Source organism: Nicotiana sylvestris, chromosome 10 (genome assembly GCF_000393655.2).
Source record: "Nicotiana sylvestris chromosome 10, ASM39365v2, whole genome shotgun sequence".
Lineage (NCBI taxonomy): Eukaryota > Viridiplantae > Streptophyta > Magnoliopsida > Solanales > Solanaceae > Nicotiana > Nicotiana sylvestris.
In genome coordinates, this window is record NC_091066.1 from 83,494,547 (window position 1) to 83,516,535 (window position 21,989).

General features: G+C 35.5%; 1 protein-coding gene, 1 long non-coding RNA gene and 1 pseudogene across 4 annotated transcripts; 1 reads left to right on the top strand and 2 right to left on the bottom strand.

The window, feature by feature from the left end:
* Positions 1-331: 331 nt before the first annotated feature.
* Positions 332-6,497, bottom strand: LOC104237235 (uncharacterized). Of its 2 annotated transcripts, none has more exons than XR_713582.2 (7): positions 6,222-6,497; positions 4,872-4,998; positions 3,372-3,506; positions 3,012-3,056; positions 2,530-2,662; positions 2,336-2,443; positions 332-571 (listed from the first exon to the last, which is right to left on the bottom strand). It is a non-coding gene; the product is annotated as an uncharacterized lncRNA (long non-coding RNA). The 2 variants fall into 2 exon arrangements; XR_713581.2 differs by having other exon boundaries at positions 334-571; positions 4,872-4,973; positions 6,222-6,496.
* Positions 6,498-7,003: 506 nt separating this feature from the next.
* Positions 7,004-12,744, top strand: LOC104237233 (uncharacterized; annotated as a pseudogene).
* LOC104237234 (WAT1-related protein At4g19185) lies at positions 10,429-19,909 on the bottom strand. 2 transcript variants are annotated; one of them, XM_009791339.2, is made up of 8 exons: positions 19,709-19,909; positions 19,330-19,571; positions 16,908-16,970; positions 16,674-16,790; positions 15,358-15,643; positions 14,427-14,582; positions 11,355-11,506; positions 10,429-10,791 (listed from the first exon to the last, which is right to left on the bottom strand). In XM_009791339.2, exons 2-8 carry the CDS (start codon positions 19,536-19,538, stop codon positions 10,608-10,610), a joined length of 1,167 nt encoding a protein of 388 aa, XP_009789641.1. In that variant the 5' UTR covers positions 19,539-19,571; positions 19,709-19,909; the 3' UTR covers positions 10,429-10,607. The 2 variants fall into 2 exon arrangements, with proteins under 2 accessions (XP_009789641.1, XP_009789640.1); XM_009791338.2 differs by having other exon boundaries at positions 19,330-19,909.
* Between the last annotated feature and the right edge of the window lie 2,080 nt (positions 19,910-21,989).

Genomic DNA, 21,989 nt, shown 5'->3' on the forward strand with positions numbered 1-21,989 from the left:
TATACATGCTTTTTAGCGATAGGATTTTTCCCTCGTTAAAATGTTATCCGGTAGTTAAAAAACTCTAATCACGACAACTAATTAAGTCAATTCAAGTAATTTAAACGACCGATATTCCCTTCGTTGATTGTATAATTGCTTTTAATAGCCAAAATTCCCTTCGTTAATAGTCATTTATCTGTTAGAGAAATATGTCGTTAAAGAGTTTTAATAACCACATCTTTCTTCGCTAATATGAAAATGTAATAAATATAATTACTAAAATTTAAATTACATGAATAGAAATAATTCTTTATATGCTTTCATACACGTTGAACAACATTAGAAAATAAACCAAATACTTGATATCTTGTTAGTATAATGAACTAAAGTATCATATTTACCAGAAACCAATCTAAATTGTAAGAGATCATTTTTAACAATTCCTAAAGAGAGAAAAAGTAAAATTGCATCATATATATGTACATAAGACAATGTCTTTAATCATCCCCCACAAACCAAAAACCTCTTATACTTCAATATGCTCTACACTTTCTTCAAGGATAGGTTCTTTGGACTTCAAATTTTTAATCTGTTAAAATAACAAATTTATGTTAGTTTAGTAACAAAGAATAAACAACTAAAGAAGATCATACTAAAGTATAATATAAAGATGAAAAATTTGAAGTGAAAAAGTACATGTTGAAATTGATGAACAGGCCTATTCGAATGACTACAAAATCTTTTTCTATGTTGATCCTATAGGCATATTGCTCAACTTCTAAAAATGTAGTCTAAAGCTGAAAATTTCCAGAAAAAGAAGAAAGGGAAAGGATGACTCACAATGCAAGACTTCATTTCGATGATCGAGATAACAAGTGGGGGTTTAAAGAAATACCGACTCTTAGACTTCAATCCCATTTTCTTGTTGGAATCAAAATTTAAAACTTCACTCACAAACAAATACTAGTACTACGTAATGATATATTTATTTCAAGAATTCTATTCAATGGGATTAGAGTTTAAATTGGATAAAACAGAACAATTAAAGGCCTTACATTATATCAAGGATATGACATCAATATAGGAATATCACTGAATGTGATCCAACGATCCTTAGTCTGCAAAAATACTTCTTTTTTGGTAAGGAGTCTCCTTAAGTATTTATATTAAGGATAAATACCTTTTTTTGGGGCAAAACTATCACTGAATGTGATCCAATGTCTTTGTGATGACAACTGCCGTTATATTGTACTTGTTGTAGGCGTCAAGGGCATGGTGAGAATACATGTCATTTGATTTTGTCAAGGACTTGAGACAGTGTAAGGAATGGGGAAGACGAGGATTGTGATGATCAAATTTTGGTGGAGAAGTTTCAAGGTGATCTGAGGCAATTGTTGGATGATAAATAATGGCAGCAGGTAGTTGAGGGAACATGTTTGGATGCTGCTAATAATAATGGGAACAAGTCCATTGTAGTTCATCAAGGATTTGATGTTAATAAGATGCGAAATACAGCAATTGTTGCTAAGAATGCATCTGGGCAGCAGGAGGTCACAAAACCTGGAAAAGAACTAGCTAATAGTGGTCCAATTAATCCTGTAGGTGATGTTTCAAAGGTGGTGAAGGATCAATCTAAACCTATAGGTGATGTTCGTGCTACTACAGCCTTGGCGAGGCTTTACAAGGCTGTGAACTCAGTGTTACAAACTAATCCTAAGCTGGATGGTAATGGGGAGGTGGTAGTCGCAGGGATGCAGCTGGTGAACCATCTGATAAATCAACAGGTTTTAAAACTTCTATTGTGGCTAATGAGGGGCAAGAATCAGATGTTGTAGCTAAAGGATCCGATGTTTGTAAGCTACTGCCTATAACAGCTGGTTCCAGTGCTGCTACAGGTCTTGTTGACGCTACTGTAGTTAGGGGTTCTCAGGTTTTACAACAACAACAACTCAATATAATCCCACAAGTGGGGTTTGGGGAGGGTAGTGTGTACGCTAACCTTACCTCTACCCCGATAGGGTAGAGAGGCTGTTTCCGATAGACCATCGATTGGCATGGCACGTGTAGCTTCTGGCAAATATTAGTGTTTTTTGAAGAATTAGAAAAACACCTATGCCCAATGTCACACCAGTTTGACACGAGTACATTAAGGCAATTGAAGGATCCATGTAACATGAGGAATGACTATAGCATAGACCATTAAAAAAACGCAAACAAGCAACAATGTGATTCTTAACTGAATGTCGACATATGCTTTTATAAACTAATCAGCATAAAGTAGTGCAAACTGCATAAAGATGTCATTTATTATTTATATGACATGAGAGAGAAAAAAGCATGAGATTCTCCTAACCTTAACTTCTATGGTAAAGTCTCCAGGAATAACTTTGTGTAACTCTTCGCTATGAACAGACACTGGTATTTTGTGGACAAGTAGCTTTGCCACCTAGGGCTCTTGCACCTAAATTCAAAGGAGTAGATGACCATCTTATAATCAGGACACAAGAAAGAAAATAAAATTTAAAATAAAAGGCTTTATGATATTACCTCCTCATGAACTAACGGTATGATACAATCAACTCCACACTAATCTTGGCAAGAACAAGTTTCATCGCAGTACATGCATCATCCAGACAATTATGTGGAGAGTCCTTCTTTCGAAGTTCAAAACCTAACACAACTATTTGGAAACTATTGTAAGTAAACAATAGCATTCACCAAGCAGAGCTTGTGATAAATAGTTAAATACTTGTTAATCTTCAGTTTATAAAAGGAACCATAGTTGGAAAAAGAAGAACAGGGGGACAAACCACAAAGACTGCTAAAAAAAAAGCAGCACAACTATTTTACTAAACACAAATAAAGTTATTTGGAGTGTTCAGATAAAAGCATTTGAAAAAATGTCTGCACTTATAAATTCCCAAATAAAATAGGAATCCAAAGTAAGGGTTGATATGGCCAACAATTCAACAGAGTGGACATACCGTAGCATGGGAAAGAAATACTAAGATTAAAAAAGCACAGCTTACCTTACACAAATTACTTAAAGAAGGTCTTCTATTAGAAGGCTGATCCTGATATTTGAAGACATAAGATGTGTCAATCACTCTTGCATGATCTATCTTCAAAGTTATTAAGAACAACATAACAGATCTTTATCAAAAAAAGAAAAAAGAAGCGAAGGACATAACTGAGGAAAAGCACGGCATAATACTCTACGGACAGGGAAAGAAAAGAGAAAAGGGAGTAGAAATAACATTAAAGCCTGGGGATATTAAAAGGAGACACGTGATCATAAAAGCCATATCATTTCCATTTACCAGTAGATGTGCACCAAAGATTTGAATGTTAATTAAAGACCATCACTTATGATGCAAGATGTAGCTTACCTCGAAGGTCATTGTGTAAACTGTGGCCAATCAATATGGTTTTTAGCTTCTTCATGGACATCTGTGCATCAGCCAATGAACAAGAAACTCCATCTAAATCTCCGGCGGTTATTCCAGTAATCTCAGTTTTGTAATCTGCAATTGGTTTATTTGGATTTACAAATTCATTGAGTCTAACCTCCTCGTGTGAAGAATGCAAAAGCACATGTGGTTGATCGAAAGGACTGCTATATAATTATAGATGCTGAGCAATACGCTAACGCAGCTGGACAGTTGATCACTAAGGAACTTGAACAATCTAAGATGCAACTCTCAACAGATCGGAAGGAGAAAAGAGTTGGGCAGGTACTTGATGCTCCAACTCCTAATGGGAATCGAGCTCAATCATCTCCTGAAACTATTGCTGCTTTGAAGGATCCTAAGGCAACAGATGGTACAAAGGTTTTGGAATTTCCTACTGAGATTCCAAAACATTAAGGAAGTGTCCCGAGTGTACATTTTTCTCTGTTTGTCTAAAGAATTTGCTATACGCTCTGTTTATTCCATCTCTAACAAAAGTGATAATTTTATCATCTTACTAATTATAAAAAATTAAAAGCAAAAAAGAGAACTTATCCCATCAAATTGTACAAAAAGAAGAAGAGGATAACTAGGAGCATGGTCCCTACCCCAAACAAACCTTCTCCATCATATACAATAGAACCAGTACTGCCTTCCCAATAGGTAGCAGATGATATACTTAGTATAGGAATGAATATTGACAGCAAGTATACAACAAGTGTCAAGGAGATAGGAAATAACAATGTTAGAAGAACAATGGTGGCACCTCCACCTATGTTAGAAATTGTTGGACAAAAAATGAGCAGACTAAGAAACCCAACAATTAGTGAAGGAACCATTGGTGATGGCTAGGGGTGGCAATTTGAGCCCAAACCCATCTAACCTGCCCAATCCGCCCAGAGATAAATGGGTTGGGTTACAAACATTTTAGCTCATGGGTCAATTTGGGCTGAGCCCAAGTTAACCCATTGTATTTTATAGCTCATTCTGACTCATTAAGTAGCCCAAATACAACCTATGAAACTCATCCAAAATAAAAGGTATCTCAACCCAACTTATATAAAAATTTATTTAGTTGCCCCAATTTTACTCTTTTTTTTTGTATTTTTAATTTTATGTTCTTTTATTTTTCTACACCATACACCCACCCTACCCCCTCCCCTCAAAAAGAAATTTTTTACTTTTTTTTTTGTATTTTCAGTTTTTCTTTTTTTCTGCACCACCAACCCCCCTCACCCCCTCAAAAAAAAAATTACTTTTTTTTATTTTTAATTTTCTGTTTTTGTTTCTGCACCCCCCACCCCCGCAAAACCCCCCTCCCCTAAAAAATATTTTTTTACTTTTTTTTTTTTGTATTTCAAAACAAAAAATTTATGTTTTTTTTATTTTTAATTCGATCTCATACATCACAAAGTAAAATAGGATTTTCAATCTACTAACCTGTTAAATGATTCAATCTATTGATCACTTGAAGATGGTGATGAATGCTGATCAAACACTATCTTTGCAAGTTGTGTGTATTTACTCCCTAGCCCATCCATCCTGAAAGAGCATGATACAATATGTGCTGGCAAGTCAAAACAAACATATTGCCAGTACGATTAACCTGATGAACTCTTATGGATGAAATACCTATTCCGAGAATTGAAGTTTGTGCAGATTAATCAGACAACTATGTACAATAATCAAACTGCAATTCGTACTGCATCTAATCCAATATTTTTCAAGAGAACCAAGCATATACAAATGACGATCGTTTTATCATAGAGACACAATCACCAAGTCTGCAAAGTCAGAGGACTAACTTTCTTACGTACTAAGTTCATTGCTAATCCATAAACTATATATGTAGGTTGAAACAAACTTTGGTATGACATATATACACACACCCCTTGAGGGGGAAGATAGCTAGACTTAGACCAAGTTAAATACGTACAGAAGTAACAGTGCACATACTAGTGTCTCACATCAGATAAATATAATATACACATTGTAAAGTATGCCTATGAAAGACTCCATCATACGACATTCAACTTTACGCATTCTCCCAATCTTTTCTCCTTTTTTCTCTTCTCATATACCTCTTCACCCCTTCTAAATCAATCCCGAATGAGCATGACATTTTGGTACAATGTATAGTAGCTAAAATCAGTGCATCGATGCTTCTCTGGTCACTCAACACAAAGTTTTCTACTAGTATCATTTCCATCATGGGTGTTATATAATAAAATTATGAGGATTACATAAGATTGTTGTATATTAGATAAGCTATGATGGAGGAAAGGACCAAAAGAGGACAGTGCATCCACCCTCTTCTCTAGATTGCTTCTAGTTGAAACACAACATTTCTCCCCTTTTCCCATCCATTTTGGTTTTACATATTGATTCATCTTATTGTCCAATCAATATATAGATAGAAATAATTTTTGTATTTTGTGTCATTCTTTCACCAAAGGGAACACCAATATCCATATACATACAAGTGTGTTCGCAACCGCTAAAAATTATCAACTTTAATTTTAGGAGGACCAATATTTCGACAGTTATACTTGGCACTCAGTGAAACTGATAGCACGAAATTGACATTCAGAATAAACTGTTAGAGAAGATGATTTAATCGTGGCATGAGATATAGCAGTTGCTCGTTAAAAACAGATATCGCTCAACAGATGGGGAGTCAAATCACAATCTATGCTCTGGCCTCTCTCATCCCTGCTCCTAATTGAGATGCCTTTTCTAGCAAAATTATCACTCAATTCACGTAGAAAAGGGTAAAATTTTGAACCTTACCTTAATGAGAAGAAACTCGAAGATGAGCAGCTGTTGTCAATGAAGGTGACGAGTAGCTGCGTTCGCTAATTGCTGAATTTTAGGAGTAGATCAGTTTCTTTAATTATTTGAATTCGTCGTAGCAGATCTCTGCAAATTCGTTCAAAACTGAGGTTATGATGGAACTGTTAGAGAAGTTGACGTTTCTGGCTTTTTAGGTTTATACGAACTGTCTAGAGAATTAGTCGACGTCTTAGGGCTTTTCCCTTTTTTTAGGGGGTGGGGTGGGGGTGGGAGTGGGAGATTTGGCGGAGATGTGCGAAAAAAATGAGGGAAAAGTTAGCGCCTTTTGTTAATTAATAATTATTTAATGACCGGCTGTGTTATATTTAACGGCCGAATATTATCTCCTCGTTAATATTGAGCTAAAAATTAGTTTTAACGACTGGAAAAAAAAATTTGGTTGCTATAAATACACTTATAATGACCTGATTTATGTCCCTTCGTTAAGAAATGGTCGTTAAAAATCAAATTTCTTGTAGCAATGTCATGGAATCTTAGGAATTAGAGTGTAATAAAATATTAACATGTCAGCTTCGGGTTATGCTATTATAATTTGAGTTAACTTGCATTAATCATCGTCAGCTCATGTCTTGTTATTCTTAAGTCATCTTCTTGAACTATTCTTTTGACTCGTATCTTTGTTGCTTTTTGATAGTGCTTTTTTTTTTAAAAAAAAAAAAGTATTTATTTCATTAACATTCTGTTTTCGAGCCTTATTGGTTATCTTTAAATCTTAGAAAATGCTGTATGCATCATTGCAAGGGGTGTGTCATCAACCCATGATGGTGAGCAGAGCAATGCTGTTAAAGCATATTCTTGGCTTCTTTAGATATTTTCAGAAGGTTATTTTTCTTGTAAATTCAGCAGGATCTTGTTGATGATTTTTGGTTCTTGTTTTACTTTTACAAGGACATTTTCTCGATTTGTGTATGTTATGCTAATATTCTCTGTATCATTGGTGCTAGTACTAGGCAATTCCCAAACCCTTTGTTCTTTACAATCATCAGGTATAATTTTGGTGGTCGGATTGCGAATGAGAAAGGAAGATGGACGAAATTGGCTACTCCAACATGAAAGCAAGATGTTAAGCATTTTTCTTCTAGAGCCAAAATTTATCAGGAGATCAGGACTATATATGTTTCTTCTGAGAATTTGGAGCATTTTGTCTCTTATATTAAGTGCATTGATTGAGGTTTCTAAGATTTGGCAGGTTCAAAAAGGTGCAAGGAAAAAGTTTATTCAGGAAATTTCTTTCCAGTCAAAAGACAAAAGATATTTGGCTGGATTATATATAGGATTTAAGTTATATACACTATTGGTGCGAAGAGTTTTTACTTCATCAGTATAGTTTAACCTATTATAGCTGCATGTTAGTTACTATTTTTATCATGTTGTCAATTATCATAAAGATTTACCTGATTGTGTAAACATTTATTTTTTATGCATAGAACTTAAACTGTCTACTATGGGATATAGACCTTGCTTTACGTTGCCACTGGGGATGAGGCATATATATATGGCTTTTAACCGTGAAATGGATGCTAATTCAGTCAAAAAGGAAAGAAGATGTACTTCATTGCCATCTGAATCACTAGAGTGGAACATGCCTCTAGCTGGAAAGAAGATGAATGAATGTCTGAGTTGAATGCTATTGCAAGGGAAGTTGAAGCAGAGTTAGCTCCAAGAGAAATAGGATGCAATTTGGCTGACCTTTTGGATGCAGTGAACACAGTCCTTTTCAAGTCAATGGCTTCAGATATCAATAGCAATTCACAGACAGAGCTTGAGATTGCAATTATTGGGAAATCGATCAACTCTCCTAATAAACTGCCAGCCAGGTCGCGTGACCAATAATTATTACTCTACTACATTCTTTTTTTCAGAGGCTTCACTGGAAATGTGCTTCTAGAGCAAATCATGGTTTAATGCCGACTTCTCCTCTCCACTTAGGTCTACTGATAATTTTAGTTCAAATGCATATTTGGTGCGGCCTCAAGATTTGAGGTAATGATCTTATATTCTTTTGTGTCTTTGTTTCTACCATTGATATGCTATCTTGAACAAGCAGGTGCCGCTTTGTGTTGTCCCTACAGGTTCAAGATGCTAAATTGCAACCTTGGAATGGGGAGAATTGTGATTTTGGCGACACAATGTTATTCTTAAAGATTTTAACTTTCAACCATTTACTCTGTGATACTGCAGCCATCTTTCCTGGTTTTGAAAAGTTCCTCTCCATATTTTAACTTCATTTATCAAAGCCAAAAAGCATACAGATATGCAGATTGGCTTTTTGTCACATTATCTATCCTGTTACAGAATGATATATATATACAAATTATATAGCAGCCAACAATACTAGATCTCACACTGCATGTAGACTTGATTTTTCCTTTGTAGTATCCACTGTCTTCTGACCAAAACATCTGATTTAGTTTAACAGACTTATTTAATTATTTCTGTGCATACTTATAATGACATAACGTATGAGATGTTATTATACTTTTTTAGGCTGGCTATTATGGCTTCAGAAAGATTGCTGATTCTGCAGCCACACAATTGGTCTTTGAGGAGAGATCATGGCATGATGTTGTACTATAGTAGGTAAGAAACGCAGATCATCGCCGCAAAATTTTCTTTTCTTTTCCTTTATTTTGTAGGACTTTAGTAGACTAGTAACCTGCTAAAATATGTTACTAATTTACATTGATAATGTACCAATTTTTACACTGTTATCGTACATAAGTTAAATCCTTTTAGTATTGTACCATTATAAAAATCCAATCTTGATAAATGAACTTGTATCAGGGAATATGAGGAGGCAGTGAAGGAGCTAAGCATTTGAGAAATTACACTTACTGTGTTTGGAATCATCATGGAAATCACTTGGACATAAAGGTCACTTATCAGTTCCTTGACTTGTTTTGTGAAAATCTTGGTGACTTCTTGATCCAATATACAAAAAGAACACACGACCAGTAGGACTTTATCTGTAGTATTTATTTATTTATTCATTTGTTATATTTGACTTTTGTAAATAGTTTCCTTGGACCAACCTTTTTTGCATTGTTTCAATGAATGGACTATTTTGAACAGCTCCCAGCAGCTATCTTAGCTCTCATAGCTGGACATCCTTCAAAAATAAGTTCCATCTTCATGCGAATAAAGTCCTATATTAAAAGTTGATATGAAAAAATAGGCTATATATAAGGTAAGGTGATACTTCTGATGCGTGGAGCCTTTTGGGAAAATCATCCAGGTTTGGTCCAAAAACGGAGACCATGTTAAGAGTGTCTTTGGATTAACTTAGCCCAATAATGTGGTCAGCAGGCCTAAAGAATACTAAGCATACAGTTTGAGCCATGTTGTGCAACTTAAACGTGATTATGGCTAATTAGTAAAAAAACGTAGCTTTTAACTAAGCTTATTCTAGCTTATTAAGCTACAAGGTACTGAGCTTCTTAACTACGTTATACAAAAGATTGAATATCTAGAATATTTTGATAATAACGTTGCAGATCAATAGGATATAGATACATTATGATTATACACTAATTTAAGTAATATGCCTGTCCTTGAAAGTTTGGCAATTCAATTTGCTGATGGTGTTTAACTAATATCCTTCCATACTATTTCTGCATTCTGGATTATGCTTGAACTAATGGATTAGGTACTTTGGTAGATGAAGTTATCTATGTGGATTTTAAAGCTTGTTGCTTTGGTTACTCAATTGTCAAATGCCGATCATTAGCAGGAGACAAGATTAAAATAGCCCCACCCACCACCACCCTAAGCAAGGGGCCTTGAGTCAGAGGCGAAGCCATGATTCCAACTTTATGTGTTCTGAACGACGGCTTCAAGTGCTAATAACTAGGTTCTATATTTAATGTGTACATAATGGATTTGGCCGAACCCATATTTGAGCTTCTACCTTCTGCCTTGAGCATCCTTTGCCGCAGACAAGATTAAGACAAAGCGACAGCTTTTACTAACATTATTAAATCAAAAACTGAGTTATCTCACTAACACTCTTGATATTGAAACTAAAAGCATGTTGAATTGTCCAACTCTATTTATCTAAAAGAATCAAATTGCTCTCTCCTGTTCTAAAGTAGATATGGTAGACAATGCCATGTTGGCTTAAAATAAAAGTGGTCAGACTGCAGGATTTGATGAAAAGAAGTATTTATCGAACAAAATAGTTTGGCAGAATTATAAGACTGTTGACTTAAAAACTGAGATGAAAGATTTTCTATATGCTTTCTGACTACTGCAAGAAAAAAGTTTGATAAAATTGTATAAATGATCATGAAGGTGATCAAGTAATATGAATATCCACAGCACTATCTAATCAATGATCTTTGGTATTGAGGAAGTAGGAAGGGAGAAAAGGTGTCCTAGCTGATATTGAATTGGAGGATCCGACGACCGTGAAGCATGAGAAACAGTTCCAATGGCTGCCTGCCTCTGTCTGTAAGATGCCCAAGTTACCAAATAAAGCCCAGCTATAATGAGAAGCCCTCCCAATATGCTGCAAATAACAAATTCATGAGTTCTTAGAGTAAAGGGTTCGTCTAAGAATAAGTAGAAGGTAGAAGTAGAAAAGAAGATTATATGAGACAGTCAAATGTTCGAGTTTTTAGCCAAAATTATCCCTTATCTTTCGGTGTAGGCTTGACTTTGTCCTTTAAATATAACACTGAGCGCTATTTATCCTCTAAGTTTGCAAAACTTGAGCACTTTTAACAAGAACCATCTCTAAATAAAGAAAATTTGATGTAGGAATAAAATGATTAAACGAATATGCTCATTTTCCCGTGAAGGAGCTTTCAAAACTCTTTCGCTTTTGTAATCCTCATTGTGCCAAAATTGTGAAGCATAACAAAGAGGAAAATGATAATAAGCATGGATATTACTTAAGTTTCACTTTTAGGGGCAGTATACTGACTCAAAATTCCCGGAAACAACCTCGCTATCCCTCCGAGGTAGGGGTAAGGTCTGCGTACACTCTACCCTCCCCAGATCCCTACTTGTGGGATTCTACTGGGTTGTTGTTGTTGTTGTATACTGAGTCAAAAAAATTAGAGCACTAACCTTCCAAGATAAATAGGGCTCCCAAGGAAAACTCTTGATAGGAATGCTGAAGCAGCAGGTTGAAGTGGATTATACAGAGCAACCATAGAAGGGCCAAGAATCTTATTGCACCATGTCAACATTCCATAGTTCAGGGCAGATGCAACAATACCCTGAAAAAATAGAAATTATGGTAACTCAACTATTTTGTTTTTACCGCTAACTAAACGACTGTTCCTTGTAAAAAATAAATAAGAATGCACATCCTAACCACAAGGGATGAGATATACAGATGAAGGAGAGAATCCACAATGAATCAGTTAAAAATAAGCTTAACTAGATGTTTTGGCATTCATTTTTTATTTCATTTTTTTTGAATAACCGTGGTGTCCGGGCCAGAATACCCGCGCCTTGACTAATTCCACGGGATATTTTGGCATTCATAGTAGACATGGTTGGCAGTAAATCTCTATCACTAATTGCCATTGCTAAGTGGTCAATGACGATTGGAACTCTAGATAGCAACGCCAGGGAAGAAAAGCATGAGGAGCGTTAAAGTGTCTGTTTTACACTATGTATGCTATAAGGCGCGCAATATATGCACATCAGTGATAGACCAGTATAATTCAAGGCATCTCTTCTGCTTGTAAGATAGGAAGGAACTAAGCTTCAAGTTGAAAGAAAGCCACAACTTGAAGCTTAGCTCCTTACTATCTTGAGTAGAATCCTTATTCACGTGGAACAGAATGAGCTTTGTTTCATAACATAGGCAGTGAGAATGTAAGTGCTTATGTCAGATTTACTACACCAGCAACAGTTGCGCCTCAATCCCAAGCTAACTGGCGTCCACTATATGAAACCTCAATATCTATTTTGCTCCATTTGGACCACTTTCGTTCCGATATTCAATAATTTGGGTTCTCTAATACTACAGGTTCTCTACATTTTCTAATGACATACAAATCTATAAAGAGGCTAGAAGGACTCCAATCAAATCTGGACTTAATGTAAGCATGCAAACATGACTAAGCCTTAATCCCAACTAGTTGGTATTCGCCTATATAAATATTTTGCTTTTATTGTGTTCTATTTTTCGCTATCTCTGCATGGATTTCGAGATTGGAGATCCCTAAAAACAACTTCCTTTCATGTGATTTTAGATCTACCTTATTTGGTTTTTAACACTTTCAATGATCATGTTTCCCACTTGTAGGCCAGCACATCTGGAGATCTATAAAGGACAGAGTCAAACCATCTCAAGTTACTGTTATGTTCTCTCATATTATCAGCTATGAGTGATCCTCATACTGATGCTAATTATACTGTTTTGTTCCATCCACAAGATGAGCCAGGTTTCCTTAATGAGATTACATCTTTGTGATTGATGACATAGTGCCTTGCAATAGCAGCAATATGGCTGAGAGAAGTACGATCAAACTGAAATTTGAGGACAGCTAAATTGCCTTCTGCTTGAGTTATCCTCTCACCTACCTTATTTTTAGAATTAAGGAGCAAGCCTTGATATTGCGTCGTCACAACTTTATCACTTACTACCACGCCTTACAGCAACTTCCATAAGTTAAGAATACAGCATTTCCACTTTCTCCTAAAAAAAGGCATTGTTCTAGAAACACTGTGACAAGAGGGGTTGCTCTGATGGTAAGCAACCTCCACTTCCAACCAAGAGGTTGTGAGTTCGAGTCTCCCCAAGAGCACGGTGGGAAGTTCTTGGAGGGAAGGATGCCGAGGGTCTATTTGGAAACAGCCTCTCTACCCCAGGTTAGGGGTAAGGTCTGCGTACACACTACCCTCCCCAGAGCCCACTAAGTGGGATTATACTGGGTTGTTGTTGTTGTTGTTGTTGTTGTTGTTGTAGAAACAAACTGCGTTGAAAATGAAGATCGCTAATTTTACTTGATTTGTCTTCCTATTGTAATTGAAGACATATTGACCTCTTCAATTTATGTTTCTCCTCTTAAACAGAAGTATTTCCTTGATAAATAAAATAAAATAAAATAAAAAGGGATGCATGTTGCTTAAGAGGAATCGAAACTAACAAAGTCACTTATGGTGGAAATGTTATTAATGAAAAGGTTAGATGGAAACAAATGAAATCGTACTCTGATATGAAGGGACTCGTATTGCATAGGTTGTAGCAAAAGTTAAAAGGACAATTATATATCTACAAACTTTTGATTCACGAGAGATCAAAGTTGAAGATCAGGCTCAAGAGCTATGATAAATTGGTGAATTGATATAAAAGAAAAAAGAAAGGCAATAAGAGTAATCATCACTTTTTGGGTGTGTTTGGTATGATGGAAAATGTTTTCCACGGAAAATATTTTCCTGGAAAAAAAAGTGGTTTCCTTACTTATTTTCTAATGTTTGGTTAGCGAGGAGAAAATATTTTTGCAAGACCATTCTGATATAAATTAGGCAAACACTATAATCCTGAGCCCTGGACCCTATCCCCCGACCATGACACCCGTCCCGAACCCCGACCTAGACCATATCCCGACCATGGCCACAACACCTCGACCCCGACCCTGATACCTGGTCCCAACACCGAACCTCAACCCCACCCTCGACCTAGACCCCAAACTCGATCTCGGACCCCGACACAACCCCAGCCCCAGCCCCTGACACTCGGCCCCCGACCCCAACCCCGTCCTCGACCCCGACCCTGGAACCACCCCGGCCCCGAAATATGGAGAACATAAAAGAGAAATAGACCTAGATGCCAAAGAGAGAGAGAAACGACTGATTTAGGAAGTCTTTGCCCTCCGAAATCCAATGCATTTACTTTCTAAGACATTCTGAAGGGGAAGTGGGAGGCAGCAAGCTGAACACTTCTCCATTTGGGGGCTGTGGCGAATTTCACTGCTACTCCTTCGACCCATTGAGCCAAATCATAGCATATTCAATAATCCATTTAAATAATATATCGATCAGGCATGATATTCTAAAAATTGCTGCAGCTTAATATCTAATATCTTTCTAGTTGACAAGTCATTATAATTTGAAACTAGGAAAAAAATAGTAATTAAAACCTGCTTCAGAACAGGAACCATAAGGGAATGAAGAGAATCTTACGGCATAGCACACAGCGAAAACTTCTGATTGTGTCAAGTTCCAGTCTGTTGACTCATTGGTCATCGAGAAGGCCGTTGCTATCATTAAAAGACAACCAAAAAAGTAGGAATATGCTGTCACTGATATACTCGCAGGGTATTTTGCCAAAACTGGAGCCTGAAAAATTCTTAAAGTTCAGCCAACTCAGCGCAGTTGAAAACAATACAAACAGAAATAGTTTATCAGACAAAGTCAAGGGTCTTCCAGACAATGCTTCAAGATATGCCAAGATCTAAACTATCAACTATGTCCCAAAAAGAACAATGTGCACCAACCAAATACAGATTACTTTGATTAGAAACTAATGCTGTTATTTTTTCAAATAAAGTTATTATTTGTTATTAAATTATATTTTTTTTGAGAAGGATTTGTTATTAAATCATATAATAATCAAACATCTCAATACTCAGAATCCCTTGGAATCAAAAGAAAAGAGGCCTAAAATTAAGTTTGTCAATTAAGTGTTAGGTCTGATCAGTAGACATTAATGGTTAGCTAACCCTATTCTCATTGAAATTCATGAACAATTTACCGTATTTTCAATCACATACCAAATTTTCATCCCTAAAGTAACAAAGTGTCAGGGGGTCTCATTGAATTCAGATTGTCAATCATAGGAACGAGCATGTACTCAACAAAAGCATGCCAAATCACATTCAGCCGCATGTTCGCGGAATTGGTCATTGATGCTAGAAACTGTTGTATATCTATCTTTTTTTTATAACCGAGAAATCCCCAAAGGCCAGTGGTGCACGGTTCAAAACTCGGTGGATAATGGGCCCAAAATTGTTATACTATGTGTGAAGCCTTTCAGTTTAGTTGCTGAGGAACAATATCTGGTTCTCATCTGAGTCTTATGGAATCAATGAAAAGGAAAAATTCACCAAATTACCTGGATGGCTAAGTATGCCGCCATGCACATACAGTTTCCTATTAAGCATAAAACTCCAAGGTGCCAATCATCGAACCCCAACTCCAGAAATCTTGACATTAACCATCCAGTAGGCTCTGGCTGACCCCTAGCACTTATATCACTATGTGCTATGAATTCTGAGTCCCTGTTTCCAAAAACCACAGGTCCACGGAAGACGGCCATTAAAATAGCCCCAGAAACACAAACAATTGTACCTCCAACCTTTGCTTGACCTTCCACTGTAAAGAGCTTCACTGTTTCTGTACTGCATAAAATAACATTTAAGAGTAAAGTTGAACAGATCATCAACTACAACAGACAACTGGATGTGCAAATACATGAAAATTACACAAAATAGAAGGTGCTAGATTGAGGATGGCAGCCACTTTGTGGACAAGATTGCCAAGCAGAGAAGAACAACAAAGAATCTACAGATGAGTATCAAGGGCGTCAATTTTAGCATGCTTTTAGTACTAAAACTAAATGATAAAACTGCAAAAGTCACAAGTAAATATGTCAAATAGCAACAAAAGAATGGATACCTTGATTACCACTCTCCTTAGATAAATGAAATGCTTCAAGACAAAAATAGTTAGCAGGTCTTCTCTTACATCTTCAGAAAATATCCCAGAAATAATTTGTTCTGAAACCAATTTTTTTGGTGAAAAATGTAGGAAGCAATACAATGTGCATAGCTGCATAGATTCCTTCTTTTTTAAGAAGCAGTCAACGGCGAAAGAGTTTAGCATCCCTTTCAACAACTATGTTCATAGTTTCCTGTAAAGTGCCCCTATATCTACCGATTATGTGGATTCCCACCATCTTTAAAGTTACTGAACTGGTTCACCTATACTACTTTGACTGCAATAGAACTATAATAGTGGAACTTCATATAAACACCAAACATGTTATCTTACTCTGTACGCAGAGCAGTCTCATCCGATGAACCTGTTATATAACTTTTTTATAGCTAATCCTTAATAAAAGTTTGCAGATATCCAAAAATAATATCACAGAGTATCATATTTATCGAAATCCTGATTCTCATTCGAGGTGTGAAAATTAGTGTCGTGTATTACTAATTCAATTTAGACAAAGCCATTTCAGGTTTTCTTGAAGGATACAATAATATCAGCTTATAGCATTTCATCCTAAAGAGACACAAGATTCCAAGTCCCCTTTCTCCAACTTCCAGTACAAAATTATCCACAATTGATTACAGAAATATACATGAATTCGGAGTGAAAGAGACACAGATACAGAATTCAAAGAAAAGGGGTTGATTTCTTACTGACCCCATCAATACTGCAAATATGAATGTAAAGACTGGTACTGCAGGTTGCACGGCCGCAGCATAAGTTGGATTTGTGTAGCCAAGACCAAAAAGAAACAAAAGTTGGTTCCCAAAAATACTGTTGCAGTTGCCAAGAAACAAGAAAAATATCAAAAAATCAGGTTTTTGTTCAGTGTAAGAATTATACAAGTTAATAACACAAATCTACTCAGAACAGTAGGCACATCAAACTTACCCGGTAAATCCTAGAATGAAAAATGATAGTAGAAGCCGCTTATTTAAAGGAATTCTCGACCGCCTAGACATAGAATGGAAGGAAATATTATTAGTGTTGCACCATGTACTTTCTGATATTGCAATTAATTTAAAAAAGAACTTCAAAATTTTGAAAAATGCTTAATAAAAATTAAAAAAAAATGTTTCAAGTAGTGCAAAGAGGACTAACACAAAGCAAGAAATGAATTTCACATTTAAACAAATATGTATAAACAATGATATCAGATAATAAATGAGAGAGCAAAAGCTAGAGACATGAGCAACAATTTCAAGTAAAAGAGATATTACTCATAATATCAACAAAGAATTCTTTATGTGAAGTCCAAGACCGTATACACATGATATGAGTATTTTTAAAAAGAATGTATCCATATGTTATGTTTGTTGAAGAAAATTGCTTCACTAAAAAAAACATTCTTGAGCAGCAAGACCCTCAATCGGGCTTTCGTTGCCATTTTTACTGAATCTAATAACTCTTTCTTTAGATCCATCTCACACACCAAGATAAGCAAGTCAGCATTCATTTTGAGAGCTTGTGATGAGTTCATACTATTATAGGGTTGTCATTCTCAAATCTTCAAATGGGAGAATAGCAGAATAATTTCAGGTGTAATCATAGTGGATTACCAAGTCAATTAGCAATGGAACACAATAAATTCAAACTGAATTCAGAAATTATCTTAATCCATCAAAATGGTCAACTAGAAGCACATAAAGGAAAGATGAAAATAACAACATAATTCTTTTATGAAACATTAACTAACCAAACTTTTAAGACAAAAATTAGCTTTTACTACAGAAACTCAAGATGCAACACCGGGTTGGCGGTAAACCAGCTCAGGCGACCAGACTCTCATAAGTCATAAACACATACTAGTAGACATTGTAGCAAAACGAGTTTCAGTAAATCTAGAAATAATATTTTCTAACATGAATAGTAGAAAGGACGGAACATGAATTAACTGTGAATAACATCTGTTATTAAGAATGCATCTGCCTGCCCATGCCTTCCACAACTTTTAACATTCTTTAATATAAAATCAATGCAACACCTTTTGAGGAATATTATGAAGGGATGAAAAGAGTTTCACGGTTGTATCTCATTAGGGGTGAGGGAGGGTGCAGGGTTAGTTTAGGGGGACAGGTAGTATGAGGACAACCTGTTGCTGATTACTTTTCCAAACATCTACAACATTTCGTGCCAAAAGGAGATGACAACGCAACAAGCTTGGAGATTACATGAGGGGAGCGTTACATGGGATCTCAAATTTAGAAGGAACCTTCAGGATTGGGAGATAAGGGAGTTTTGCTCCATAAACAAACTTTAATGGTAGACAATCAGTTCCTGGAAATGGGTGTTTGCGAGCAGTGGACGATTCTCAGTAAAAAGACTACTGCAAGTTGCTAGCTAGAGAAAAATCGAGTTGCCCTCATTTATTGGTTTGGATCCCTAGGGTGCCAGAAAAAGCATGTTTTTTTGGCTTGGTTTGGCATCTAGAGGTGCAATTCTGACGGGCAAAAACTTGAGGAAGAGTGAGATTACATATGTTAGTTGGTGTTTATGTGTAAACACTCAGGAGAGGACGTGGATCATCTAACTGCATGTAACATTATGTCTATGGTAGGAGATCTTAAGATGGTCCGTGGTACAATGTACCAAGCTAGGTACTATGAAGGATGCACTATTCAATTGGGCCTTTAGAGGACCAGAGAGAAGACAACGGGCTTTGAACATTCCTCCAGTAGCACTTATGTGGACAGTATGGAGGGAGAGAAATAGGAGAGATTTCAATATGAAGAGCTTGATTTTACACATTTGAGGAATACCCTCCTTATTTTAATGTCTTTCTGGTGCACCCAAGAGGTTCCTATTTGTCTATAAAATTGGGTGTCTTTCGTAGAGAATCATATCTCTCCGTACATTCTCTACCTTTCTCATATGCCTCTTGGATACTGGAGTTTTTTCCCCATTAATAATAAAATTGCATTTTACTTGATCAAAAAGAAATAAATCAATGCAAAAATCTTCCACCAAATATAATTGCAAAAATTGGCTCAATGTAAAATCATAATCCATGCCCCCAAGAGTATGGCTAAATAGTCGAGGCATAGGAGTAACAACCTGGGGATCCTAGGTCCAAATCTTAGCTACAAAACTTGGTGTAAGCTCATTTGCTCCATCTTAGTAAATAGGTTAACAAAATACAAGACTGATTTACCCGATACCAATGCTAATGAGCAATAACATGCTTAATGAATTAGTCAAAATCTACTCAAGCTTACCCAAACACCACAGATTAGAACTAAAACTATATGTCTGCATAAATAGATACATTCTTGGATAATAGATTCAAGAGCAACATAGAGAAAAAGGGACTAACTTTTCGCGAACATAGGCGACAGGGGCAAGAATGGAGAGAGCAAGAAGATCCCGATATAAGCAGAAGACAATTTGATTCATTCCAACATTGAGAGCCACTTTGGTAATAACATGGTACCCACCATACAGGAGCTGTATCATAGCCATTGTTCCATGAGCTCTCCATACCTCATTCCCATTCCCCACTGAAACTGCTGTCATCTTTATCATTTCATCCCACTGTATAAACACTTTTATATATTCCTATATATGTATAGAAAAGAAGTTATGGGATTGTGATTGTGGAATTGGTGAAAAATAGTGATGTTTGGTGTGATGGGGCCTTGTGATTCTTGATAATAAAGGTAAATAGAATGAACAGAAGGCGTGAATTTTCTTACAGATTTCAGTTCTCACGTTGTTGTCCTGATTTGGGTTTTTGTTTTTGCTGTTTGGTCAGAACCAAGATTTAAGTTGGTCTTTCAACCAATTGCAGTGCCCCACATCGTACATCTGCATCTCTCTTGCCAAATTTCAAGTCTTTCACTTTCTTAAAGCTAAAATGTCAATCATAGACATAGAGTGGGGCTAAATGTACTCCTCGGAGCATAAAGAATTACTCCTACTTTGTTCTATTTAGGGATTACTTGGACATAAGGAATATCTAGGTTTCTGTAATTAGTAGGCGTTTCAACATAAGAATTGTAAAATTCTAAAAAAAAAAAAAAAAAAAAAGGCAAAAATCTTTTGTAAGTGAAAAAGTTTTTTGAAAATTAGAGTTGTGTTTGGACATGAATATAATTTTGTGTTGTTTTTGAATTTTTACGAGTGATCCGAGTAAAAATTTTGAAAAACGGCTTTTTGAAGTTTTCAAATTTTTGAAAAATTTCAAAATTCATTTTCAAGTAAAAATTGGAAATTTTATGGTCAAACACTGATTTCGAAAAAAAAATGAAAAATTTTCGAAAAAAAGTGAAAAAATTCTTATGTCCAAACGGGCTCTTAGATTCTGCCAAAGGAGAGAGAAATAAACTTTCTATTTGTCTTTGATATTTTGAGAGACGAATATACATTTGCTCAAGAAAATAAGTTATATGTTGACATAGCAATGAATTATTTATATTATTAATATAATTTAACATGTTATAGCATACTAGTACTTATTATTTATTCTAAGTTATCGATCAATATTACTTACTCAATATATTTCAATTATATGTTTTACTTTCCTTTTTAATTTATGTGAAAAATGTCACTCTCTTTATTTTGTAGTAACTCTTTTGATTCCAAAAATCCTAGATTATGTGTTTAATACTGAGTGGCAGATTGATACAGTATACGCATCTCTAGTAGGTTTATTACAATTAGTAGAAGAGTGAGTGAGATCCAAGAGATGAAAATGATAGTTTGTAATAAAAAAAAAATTCTTAATAGCTTTGAACATTTTTTGTAAGATTTTCTTGTGTGATGTTCTTTAGAATTGTGTTGTATTTGCTATATTTTCCTTTTCTGATGATTTTTGGCTATGATCTATTTGAAAATGCTTTAGATTTGTTTGTAGATGATGACTAAACTATCAATCGCCCAAAAACAAGGTTAATAGTTGATCAGGTTGATTCCCTACAATTTTGAGATGCACAGAGCTTTAACGTATCTGCAAATCTTGGTTTACATCTACCTTACAATGCTACCTAGAGGTCTACAAAGCACCAACCCAATAATTCGAATCAAACTGAGAAAAAAAAAACCTTGACTATAGTTTGGTTTGATTTGGTTTGGGGTTGGGAAAAAAACAGACCATAATTAGTTTGGTTTGGTTTTGTTTTAACTAAAGAAAATCAAATCGAAAGCAAACCAACCCGACATTACATATATAGAAATTTTAGATATATTTAAAATATACTTATTGTGATGTAATTTATAAATATTTCTTAAATTTTTTCATAATTTTATCTTTTAAGTTATTATTTCAAGGTTAGACTTGGAACTTTTGAACGTTCCAATAAGTTTTATAGCCATTAATATTAGTAACTTAAATAATGCTAACAAAAACCTAAACTGGTCTTTTATACTTCAATACCACACAAGAGGGGGGTGATTTGCGTGGTGTCCAATTTTTCACGTGCACAGATTACAAAAGGATTTGGTTCTTCTATGTGTTTTTTATACTACTGTTGCGGAATAATAAATGCATAAATTAAAGAACACAAGTATTTTACGTGAAAAACGCCTGTCTCAAAAAGGTGAAAAAACAACGACCTACTTTCTAGTAGGATTTTTCCAAACTCTCCACTAAAATCATTGAACCAAAAACTACATTTACAAAAACTCTTTTGTAAACCTAGGACTAACTCTAATCTCGTTGTAGCACACAACCTCTAACTGTTGCGACAACTTCAAATTAACTCTAACTTGAAAACTCTGAGTACCTATTACAATTGCCTCTAGATAAAGCTGCAAGGTACAATATGAAAACACCTACTACAATTGAACTAGAATAAAATATAGACACTTGGAACTGGTTCTTCTATCTGGTTCATGTAGCTTCAGGTTTGCACAATTGAATCACGCGCGAATTGCTTGCAAAATTGCCTTGCTATTTTGCTCTCAATTCACGTTTAACTTTTGCGTTTGTGCAACACCTGTAAAGTGAGAATATCATGCAATTTATAGAGTTAGTAA

Excerpts from the sequence above, each read along its gene's own strand:
- LOC104237234 (XM_009791339.2), bottom strand. The coding sequence starts at position 19,538 with ATGATAAAGATGACAGCAGTTTCAGTGGGGAATGGGAATGAGGTATGG. Across the intron at positions 11,507-14,426 it reads TTTTCGCTGTGTGCTATGCC|GGTATTGTTGCATCTGCCCT; the intron begins GTAAGATTCTCT and ends CTATTTTTTCAG. Across the intron at positions 10,792-11,354 it reads AGCCCTATTTATCTTGGAAG|CATATTGGGAGGGCTTCTCA; the intron begins GTTAGTGCTCTA and ends TGTTATTTGCAG.